This window comes from Salmo salar, chromosome ssa17 (genome assembly GCF_905237065.1).
Source record: "Salmo salar chromosome ssa17, Ssal_v3.1, whole genome shotgun sequence".
Lineage (NCBI taxonomy): Eukaryota > Metazoa > Chordata > Actinopteri > Salmoniformes > Salmonidae > Salmo > Salmo salar.
Window position 1 is genome coordinate 22,027,089 of NC_059458.1, and position 11,296 is coordinate 22,038,384.

Consider the following 11,296-nt stretch of genomic DNA (forward strand, 5'->3'; position numbering starts at 1 on the left):
ATTCAGGGTGAAATTGACATGTTAAATAGTCTCTGTCTTGTTGATGTGTGCAGGCAGTGCAGTGTTGCTAATCCTGGGCTGAGGGAAAAGCTTTAGCCTGGCTCTGAGCTCCACGGTTTGGCTCTGCTGTTCTGTGGCTTGGTGCCCTGGCTTGGGCTTCTATGCAGCCTGGATCTTCCGTGTGTGTGTGTGCGCGCATGGATACATTTGTCTGTTTCTCTCTCGCTGTCTCTCACATTGACTGGGATTCAATTCTTCAAAACAGCTTCCTTTTTATTTGTGTGTGTTTGTGTCTCCATGGCTTCAGGCTCAATGTCAAGAGGTGAGGAAACGTAAGGAGCTGGAGCTGCAGATTCTAACTGAGACGATCAGGCGCTGGGAGGGAGATGACATCAGAACCCTGGGCCCTGTCCTGTACATGTCACACACACTCTGCCACACACATGGATCAGAGGTAAGACGCGCATCTAAAATCGACACCCAGAAACGTCTTAACAGTGTGTTTGTCTTCTTTAGGAGAAGAGCGAACGCTACCTCCTGCTGTTCCCAAATGTTCTCCTTCTGCTGTCTGCCAGCTCCAGAATGAGTGGATTCATCTACCAGGTCAGGATCTCGCTCTGTCCTTTGTTAGTATTTAGGTCCCTATAGAATCCGCTTTGTGGAGAACATGACGGAATCCTGGAATCGAGACATTAAAACGTAATTCAGCAATATTCAAAAATGTATTGAACTTAGTAGGAAATCAACTAAATGTTTTGAACTTATTAGAAAAGTCATTAATTCGCCCAAGATTATCATGACTTGAATAAAATGCATCAGTGATTCATGTTTTCCTTCAACTTTCTGAAGAGGCAACGGCACAGGAATGACTGTCTGTGTGCGCGTTTGTCTACCACTAATTGTAGTCGTTAGCGATTATGCTAATGTGTTGCCAACTGTCTTGTGGTAGATGGTAGGCTTTCCCGAAAACCTTCTCCATTAAATGTTAAACCTGCAATATGTGACTTTTTGCGTGACCCAACCAAATTCACATAGAAATTGAGTTATAGATCTGTCCATCTCATTGAAAGCATGTCTAAGAAGCGGTATATCTGTTCTATGTGCGCTATTTCAATGCTTACCGTTCTTATGTTTAGTTTTTTCTTTTACTTTCGGTTTTGTACACCAGCTTCAAACAGCTGAAAATACAATATTTTTGGTTATGTAAAATATAGTTCACAGTGGTTTAGATGGTACAATGATTCTCTACACATTGCTTGTTTTGTGGCACAAACTGAAATTAGGCGAACTATTGGAATTTTTGCAACCAGAAAAAATTGTGGAGGGATTTTTGCCTATTGTACCATTTTAACTACAATGTAGCATATTCCTACCTGGCAGAATGATATCGTGACTATTTGCATCAATCCAGTGGCCATTTGTTTTGCAACCACATGAGTGCTACAGAAACATCCTAACCAAACAACTGTCTCTAATTGGTGAGCAGTTAAAGGGTAATTACACCCAAAAATCTACATTTCTTAGATTTTTTTTCCCAGACCTCAAGTGTGGTTTAAGCATTGTTATGGACTTTAGAACATCAAATGTTTGTTTTTTTTCCCAACAAAAAAAAAGTTTAATTTTGAGTGGGAAAAACAGGGAAGAAACGGAATCAGGCAACAATCTAACGGATTTTATAGTGCCCTTAAGTATGTAACACTAAAGGTTTCTGTAACTCTTTGTCGTTGATTTGCTTTAAAGGGTAAGCTGCCATTGACAGGAATGCTTATCTCAAGGATAGAAGATTGTGAGATGGTCAAAAACGCTTTTGAAATATCAGGTAAGATTACAGTTTGTTTACTAGCGGAGTTTAAACAGCTCAAATGAAGTGTAATGTCTGTGTAATTACGTGTGTGTGAACAGTGTGTGTGAACATGTTTAACTATACTTGTGGGGACCCGAAGGAAAAATGCTATTTCTCGGGGGTTAAGGTTAGGTTTAAGGTTGATGTTAGGCAAAATACAATTTTGAATGGGAATAAATTGTGTCCCCACAAGGTTAGTTAAACAAGACTTTGTGTGTGTATTACAGGCAGTACGTGTGAGCGCATGCAGGTAGTGTGTAACAACCAGCAGGATCTGCAGGAGTGGGTGGAGCATCTGTCAAGACACACTCAGATCAGAAACGCCCCCTCCGGGATCATGACCACACCCACCGCCAAGCCCCAGTCTGTCCCCTGCCACACGGTAACACCCCCAACCTCTCCAGTCTGTCAGTTAAAGGGATAGGTACCGACCTTTGTCTGACATTTGTCTTGTGTAGATCCAGGTACATGGATTAGGATATTTGTACGTTTTAAGTCCCAAATGAATGGGACAGATAATGCTGCGTAAATATGACCATACCACTGGGAAAGATCCATTTGAATGCCCCTGCAAATGGTAATTACTAGTGGGAAACTCGTCTATCATCACGGACTTCTCCCACATGTTGAACTTTGATGTCACATACTGAGGAAATTTACCTCTAACAGAATTTTCGGCAGTTAAATGCAACAATAAAACATTATTTATAAAAAGCAATCTAATTAATATAGTTTTTGAACACTATCATTTGTTTACAAGCTAGCTAGCTGTTCTTTTAATTTATGGTTGAAGAAGATTGTTTGCCCGTTAGCCAAGCAGCGATTCTCAACGAGTTCAAAGCACTCGAATGCATCCAACTCGTTATTACTAGAGGTCGACTGATTATGATTTTTCAACGCCGAAACCGATTGTTGGAGGACCAAAAACAGCCGATAGCGATTAATCGGCAGATTTTTTTACATATTTTTTTGTTCTTCAAATACATATTTGTAAAATGACAATTACAACAATACTGAATGAACAATGAACCATTTTTTTATTTTAACTTAATATAGTACATAAATAAAATCTATTTAGTCTCAAATAATAATGAAATGTGCAATTTGGTTTAAATAATGCAAAAACAGTGTTGGAGAAGAAAGTAAAAGTGCAATATTTGCCTAAAAAAGCTACCGTTTAAGTTCCTTGCTCAGAACATGAGAACATATGAAAGCTGGTCCTTCAATATTCCCAATTAAGAAGTTTTAGGTTGTAGTTATAGGAATTATGACGCGTCGACTATTTCTCTCTATACGATTTGTATTTCATATACCTTTGACTATTGGATGTTCTTATAGGCACTTTAGTATTGCCAGCCTAATCTCGGGAGTTGATAGACTTGAAGTCATAAACGGCGCTGTGCATCAACAATTGCTAAGAGCTGCTCGCAAACGCAGTTTGAATGAATGCTTACGAGCCTGCTGCTGCCTACCACCGCTCAATCAGACTGCTCTATCAAATCATAGACTTAATTATAATAAACACACAGAAATATGAGCCTTAGACATTAATAATGGTCAAATCCGGAAACTATCATTTCAAAAACAAAATGTTTATTCTTTCAGTGAAATACAGAACCATTCCATATTTTATCTAACGGGTGGCAACCCTAAGTCTAAATATTGCTGTTACATTGCGCAACCTTCAATGTTCTGTCATAATTATGTAAAATTCTGGCAAATTAATTAGTCTTTGTTAGGAAGAAACACAGTTCGCTACGAGCCAGGCGGCCCAAACTGTTGCATATACCCTGACTCTGCTTGCACTGAACGCAAGAGAAGTGACACAATTTCCCTAGTTAATATTACCTGCTAACATGCATTTATTTTAACTAAATATGCAGGTTTTAAAAAATATACTTCTGTGTATTGATTTTAAGAAAGGCATTGATGTTTATGGTTAGGTACATTTGTGCAACGATTGTGCTTTTTTTCTCAAATGCGCTTTTGTTAAATCATCACCCGTTTGGCGAAGTTGAAGTAGGCTGTGATTCGATGATAAATTAACAGTCACCACATTGATTATATGCAACGCAGGGCAAGCTAGTTAACCTAGTAATATCATCCACCATGTGTAGTTAACTAGTGATTATTTTTATAAGATAAATTTAATGCTAGCCAGCAACTTACCTTGGCTCCTTTTGACGCTACACTCGTGTAACAGGTGGTCAGCCTGCCACGCAGTTTCCTCGTGGATTGCAATTTAATCGGCCATAATCGGCGTCCAAAAAGGCCGATTACCGATTTATGAAACTTGCCATGCCAATCAGCCATGCCGATTAATCGGTTACCACCTTCCCACTGGGTTATGAACGCAGCAAGCATCATTTCATTCCAAGAAATGCTGCTGTGTATATATATATAATTTTTTGTAACGGTCTTAAACTTCTTCCCTCTGTTCTCTCTCCCCCTTCTCCTCCAGCTCCCGTCCCATCCCCTGACCCCCTCCAGACACTCAGAGAGTAGGGGTGTATCTGGGGGCCCTGCCTACCACACCCTACCCCATCCCTCCTCCCACGGGGTCCCTCAAACCCCCCCCATGTGGGGTCCCCTGGAGCCCCCCTGCACCCCCAAACCCTGGAGCCTCAGCTGCCTCCGCCCCGCGCCCCCACTCAAGCCCTCAGCAGCACTTTGCTATAAAGAGGTATGGTCCTGGGCCTTTGGTTTAGGAGGGAATAGGCTCCAAACAGTAATAGCCAGCACAGTTTCTAGAGATGATGCCTTTATCAATAAAATAGCCCACCTCTAGGGTTCTACGTGAGCCTCTTTTTATCTCCCTCTCTCTAGGATCTGAGTAAAAGTCCTAAGAGTATGAAGAAGCTGCTGCCTAAGCGTAAGCCTGAGAGGAAACCTTCAGATGAGGACTTTGCTACCAGGAAGAGCACTGCAGCTCTGGAGGAGGATGCCCAGATCCTGAAAGTGATCGAGGCCTACTGCACCAGCGCCAAAACACGACAGACACTCAACTCAAGTAAGACTACTCCGCAAACACACAACCTGTCAGAGACTCAATACTTCAACCAATACCAACTAGTCTTTGGTGTCATTTGACTTCTCCTCTGAAGCCTGTCTTTTATTTCTGTACTAACATGAACCATGTCCAGACTAGTTCTAAGACTTCACAGGTTCTGGATAAATGCTCTTTAGAGTATAGCTGTTTAGATTAAACTGTCACAGTGTCTAGTCTATTGCTACTCATAGTTCAGTGTTGTCTCCTCTCTCTTTAACTGTGTTCTCTCCTGTTTCTTTTCTCTCCCCTCATCCCCTTTGCATTCTGTTATTCTCCGCTCTGTTCCTCCTCCTTTTGTTTTGTCTATTTTGTGTCCTCTCCCTTTAAACAAAAAAAAAAAAATATATATATATATATATGTATTTTTTTTTTGTCCTCATCCATAACCCCACCATCCCTCCATGTTTTAAATATACCTGTATATTATTTATCCTATTATTATGGATCCCTCTCTCCACAACCCACCTCAACAATTATTTGCCCCCCCCCCCCCATGCCGCTTTATTATGGTTTGATCCACTCCCCCCTCCTCGTTCCGTATGGTTTGATCCACTCCCCCCTCCTCGTTCCGTATGGTTTGATCCATTCCCCCCTCCTCGTTCCGTATGGTTTGATCCACTCCCCCAGCATGGCAGGGTACTGATTTGATGCATAACCACGTGCTGGCTGAGCCTGTTGACCGGTCCAGTGTGGACACTATAGGTTGCCGTAGCAGCCTGTCCAGAGGGACCGAGCCCTGGTCTGACCTATCAGAGGACTCGGATTATGACAGTATTTGGACCGCCAGTAGTTACAGGACCTCCTCCGTTTCTCGTAAGAGCTACAGTCGCTCCTCCCATATACCCCGCTCCCCCACACCTTTTTTTAATCAACTATTTTATTTTGAAAGAGATGATTTTCTTTCATCGTAGTTTTGGAATCCCATTGCTGGCTAGGCCACATTCAGTACGCAAACGTTGCAGATAGAAATGCAGTGAATAGAGCTGACATGATTCCTTATTCTACATGTTTGTTCAACATAATACATTTCTATGTGAATGTTGGCCAACGTTGTGTCCTGCTGAATGCGGCCCTGGCTTTCCTTCAGCCACTATTTCTAGTTTCTCCCCCTCCCTTAGTCATGGTTAGTTGTGTGTGGTTTACAGTAGCTGTGTCTGCTGTTTCTGTGAAATGTCTGTCAAGCCAACCTCTCAGAAACTGAAGATAGGAGGAACCTAACATGAACTCTGTGCGTGCCTTGCAAAAGTATTCACCCCCCTTAGCGTTTTTCCTATTTTGTTTCATTACAACCTGTAATTTAAATGGATTTTTATTTGGATTTCATGTAATGGACATACACAAAATAGTCCAAATTAGTGAAGTGAAATGAAAAAATAGCTTGTTAAAAAAAATTCTAAAAAAGACTAAACGGAAAACTGGTGCGTGCATATCTATTCACCCCTTTTTGCTATGAAGCCCCTAAATAAGATCTGGTGCCACCAATTACCTTCAGAAGTCACAGAATTAGTTCAATAAAGTCTACCTGTGTGCAATCTAAGGGTCACATGATCTGTCACATGATCTCAGTGTATATATACACCTGTTCTGAAAGGCCCCAGAGTCTGCAACACCACTAAGCAAGTGGAACGATGAAGACCAAGGAGCTCTCCAAACAGGTCAGGGACAAAGTTGTGGAGAAGTACAGATCAGGGATGGGTTTTGAACATCCCATGGAGCACCATTTAAATCCATTATTAAATAATGGAAAGAATATGGCACCACAACAAACCTGCCAAGAGAGGCCCACCCACCAAAACTCACCAACCAGGCAAGGAGGGCATTAATCAGAGAGGCAACTTTTATCTTTGGTCTCCAAAGATAACCCTGAAGGAGCTGCAAAACTCCAATCTCCGCTGTGGAGCATCTGTCCATTGGACCACTTTAAGCCATACACTCCACAGAGTTGGGCTTTACGGAAGAGTGGCCAGAAAAAAGTCATTGCTTAAAGAAAAATATAATATGTTTGCCAAAAGGCATGTGGGAGACTCCCCAAACATATGGAAGAAGGTACTCTGGTCAGATGACACTAAAATTGAGTTTTTTGGCTATCAAGGAAAACTCAATCTCTGGTGTAAACCCAACACCTCTCATCACCTTGAGAACACCATCCCCACAGTGAAGCATGGTGGCGGCAGCATCATGCTGTGGGGATGTTTTTCATCGGCAGGGACTGGGAAACAAAAATCAATTTTAATTCCATGTTGTAAGGCAACAAAATACTTTTGCAAGCCACTATGTATTCATGCGTGCATGCACTACTGGTTAGAGCCAGTTTGCACTGTTCTGTGAAGGGAGTAATACACAGCGTTGTACGATATCTTCACTTTCTTGGCAATTTCTCACATGGAATAGCCTTCATTTCTCAGAACAAGAATAGACTGACGAGTTTCAGAAGAAAGTCATTTGTTTCTGGCCATTTGAGCTTGTAATCAAACCCACATGCTGATGCTCCAGATACTCAACTAGCCTAAAGAAGGCCAGTTTTATTGCTTCTTTAATCAGAACAGTTGTCAGCTGTGCTAACATAATTGCAAAAGGGCTTTCTAATGATCAATTTGCCTTTTTAAAATGATAAACTTGGATTAGCTAACACAACGTGCCGTTGGAACACAGGAGTGATGGTTGCTGATCACGGGCCTCTGTACAACTATGTAGATATTCCATACAATCCGCTGTTTCCTGCTACAGTAGTCATTTACAACATTAACAATCTCTACACTGTATTTCTGATCAATTTTATGCTATTTTAATGGACAAAAAGTTGCTTTTCTTTCAAAAACAAGGACATTTCAAAGTGTCCCCAAACTTTTGAACAGTAGTACACACACACACCCTTCTCCCCTGAAAAGACCCCGGTGGACAAAGGGAATAACTGCTCCTCAGCCTCCATTCTGTTCTCAGCTATTAACGGCTTCAAAGGACCTGGTGTCACGTTACCATCATTAAAATGATGAGTTAATATGCTGCTGTCATAGCTTAGATCTCCCTTGGAGAACAGAGATATTGAATCTCAATGGGATCTCCTGTATGAATAAAGGATAAATGGTAGATGAGAGGGAGACTTGATTTGCCAGGTCAAGTTCTCCTCTACCACACCTGTCCTGATCCTTCCACAGGCCCCCCTTTGACAGGCCGCTTATCTGAATCTGGTTTGGGCTGTGTCCTAATGCTCTAAAATGGCCTCCTTGTCGTCTTTCCTTCATTGCCGCTGATAAATGAAAGGGCTACTATAAAGGACTGTGATCAAGGGGGACAGGACACAAGGAGAAGAGGCTAGTTTGAACTATTGAGCTACAGCCTTAGTGTGTCAAACCTCTACGGAAAGGTCACCCACCCTGTCAGCCAATCAGTCAATGAGTCATCCCGTCCATCGACCAATGTGCTCTGCTGACGGTCTTGTTTTACCAATCAGGATCCAGGGAGAAATCAGGTCTGCACATGCTCTTCCCTGAGGAGGAGAAGATCATCGTGGAGGAGACCAAGAGCAACGGCCAGACTGTCATCGAGGAGAAGTAAGCACTTCATTCTTCCCTGAACTCTCAGTGCGTTAGATTGGGAGAACTCTTCACTTCACACGTTCAGAAGTTTACATGTTCCCTAATGGGGTTTATTCATAATGGTGTGCTGTGGTTGGGTTGGTTAACTAACATGTCTGTCTGCCTTAGGACTCTAGTAGACACGGTGTATGGGCTGAAGGATGAAGTACAGGAGCTGAAACAGGTGAGCGTTCAGGAGAGTTGGCCCGTTTTAGCATTCTCTAAACCATCACATCAAATAGCATGTCAGTCATACAGCGTCGGAATCAGAGGATCTTTAAGACAAGAATACACTAAGCATACACATCCCAGAACCAGAGTTCTGTTCATTCCATGCATGTCCGATTTAGAGCCTTTTCTAAGATCCAGCGGCCATCTTTGTTCCCCCCCCAAACAGGACAACAAGAAGATGAGGAGGACCCTGGATGAAGAGCAGAAAGCCAGGAAGGAGCTGGAGAAGATCCTGAGGAGAGTCCTGAAGAACATGAACGACCCCACCTGGGACGAGACCAACCTGTGAGTACTCAGGTGACATCGCATCACAACATGGTTGGGTTCAGGCTCCACCGTCACTGGACCAAAATTGTTAACCACAAAGCCATCTGACGTAACACTGTGGAACACTGATCTGTCACTGTTGTAAGAGACAGGGTGTGGTCCAAAGTCAAAACAGCCAATGAAAATGCAACATAGCGTCCCTGAATCACTCTGGAGACTATTGGCTGCGGCATGGACCTCAAACCTCTGTTGATCTGGGATCGGAAAGAGGCTGGACCAATCACACTAGTGAAGATACGTCTGATGTCACTGACTCTGTCTCCTTCTGGTTGCTTCTCAAAGGGTGAGTCCTCTCTACCTCTCCCCTTCTGCACTGATCTGATAGCAGGTGATAACAACATGGGAATTTTCTGTCACTTGTACAGTACTTTAACATCCGTGATGAGGAAAGGAAGTAAGTTCACTTCAGACTATTGAGATCCATCCTCTGCATAAATACTAGAGACAGTGGCTGCATCTCAATAATGTTTGTTCTTCTCATCTTTGCTGATCTGCACTGTGCAGTAGGTCCCTAGTGCCTACAAAGGATTTCCTTTCACCTGTCCAGTTTTATGCAGATGAAAGACAATGAAAAGTAGCCACGGTAGACTATTGAGATGCAACCCAGACGATTTTGACAGATGATGATGATGATTTTGTCACCGCCTGCGTTACCCTGCTGCCAAGCTCCTCAACACCCCTCTGGAGCATCTCCCTGCCCATTCCTCTGAGCCTTGAGGAACCTATGGCCAACACACAGAACAGCATAACCTCTAGCTCATTCTGCATGTTTCCATGGAAACCTTAGCAATCCAATACTGGAACGTTTTCAGGTTATTTTTTCCGGATAATGGACTTTCTATTTTAATGCTTTCTGGAAACACTGTATTTCTACTTTTGCTTTTCTACTTCTTTGTCACCTATGATTTGTACAGAAACGAACCGTAGCATCTCAAATTAATATCATGAAATGTGCCTTGGGGAAATTATTCCATGATATTAGCTTACATTTCTGGCAGGCTTAAAGTTGAAAATACTTCAAATATTCCAATGCAATATTGATTCCAATGATGAACACTAATGTAAACTACTTATCTAACTATTTCAGAGTCTGTAATTTATGTATTTAAATGAAATTGACTGATGAGAAATGTATTATGCACTCCTTAAGTCTATTGTTCAGTGAAAACCTCCCTCCCATATCACTCTATTTATTACCTCTTCCTCTATCACTCTTCTCAGCTTGTTGTCTCTGAATTAAACCAGTAAACTGAATCTCTTGTTGTCTCTGAATACTTGCGATGACTTACATTTTATTTTACCCATCTTAGTTGAAACACTGGCTGTAAGTTGCCTCAATAACAGCGTCTGCTAAATTGCCTAAATGTGATGTAGCCTTTGTCCTGCAAAGTGCTTTCACTTCAAATGAATCAGACAGTTATCATTGGACACCTGTCAGTGGTAGATTCAGGTGGAAATATACTATAAACAGTCGAGGAATGGTGACAGTGACCATGTTTCCATGCACACAGTAGCTCATATCCTGCTTAAGGTCTTATTCAGGATAAGCTGTTTACATGCACCTTTTGATATCTTGCTCACGAGTATCCCTGTATCCATGAATAAACAGAATAGTTATCATTTAAGTTATATGGGTAAAATGGAATAGTAACTGAACTCTGGACACTGACTGTAGGCCTATACCCTCTCACATGTAGAGTAATATAATAACTCCGGAATTATACATTTCTTGCAGTGAAATAATACAACTTAGTTTTGTCTCGGGAACAGAAGTGGAGAAATATGAATTCTTTCTTTCAGCATCTCTTAAGAAAATGTGAGTGTAACACGTTATCGTTGACACTGTTATTCCAGCAGACAGTATTTCAACCATAAAATATGCACCCAAGATCAACTGAAGTCTTGTCAGAAATGTGTTTCATTGTTTTCTCAGCTTTTCATGTTCTTAAAACCGGTCAAACTGATGACATTTCGTACGGGAACAAACTTTCTGTTATTTTGGAGTTATTGTGCATTTTTCTCCCGATCCCTAAAGGAATCAGACAACTTTACTGATGTTAACTACATTACTAATGCATTGATTCTAAGACATTCTGGTGAGCACTATATTTAGTCTTCTGGGGCAACAAGTTAGGACAGAAGAGAAGCTGTGCCTTTGGAAAGTGTTCAGACCCCTTTTGTTACGTTACAGCCTTATTATAAAAAGTATTCAATTGTTTTTATTCCCCTCATCAATCTACACACACACACAATACCCCATAATGACAAACC

The 11,296-nt window shown here is 41.7% G+C and overlaps 1 protein-coding gene across 3 annotated transcripts in view; it reads left to right on the forward strand.

The window, feature by feature from the left end:
• The window catches only part of LOC106574627 (rho guanine nucleotide exchange factor 7), a 31,321-nt gene extending 21,042 nt beyond the window's left edge, over positions 1–10,279 (forward strand). Inside the window, exons 12-22 of one of the 3 annotated variants that reach the window (XR_006760017.1) lie at positions 308–454; positions 517–603; positions 1,741–1,819; positions 2,071–2,225; positions 4,305–4,526; positions 4,670–4,853; positions 5,520–5,705; positions 8,344–8,443; positions 8,597–8,651; positions 8,865–9,308; positions 9,530–10,279. Coding sequence is in view for 2 of the 3 variants with exons in the window: in XM_014150618.2 (XP_014006093.2) it covers positions 308–454; positions 517–603; positions 1,741–1,819; positions 2,071–2,225; positions 4,305–4,526; positions 4,670–4,853; positions 5,520–5,705; positions 8,344–8,443; positions 8,597–8,651; positions 8,865–8,987 (1,338 nt within the window). In the remaining variant the exon portion in view is untranslated. Of the gene's footprint in view, positions 1–307; positions 455–516; positions 604–1,740; positions 1,820–2,070; positions 2,226–4,304; positions 4,527–4,669; positions 4,854–5,519; positions 5,706–8,343; positions 8,444–8,596; positions 8,652–8,864 lie in introns of all 3 variants that reach the window. The other 2 variants (XM_014150618.2, XM_014150617.2) reach the window with 2 other exon arrangements.
• The last annotated feature ends 1,017 nt before the right edge of the window (positions 10,280–11,296 follow it).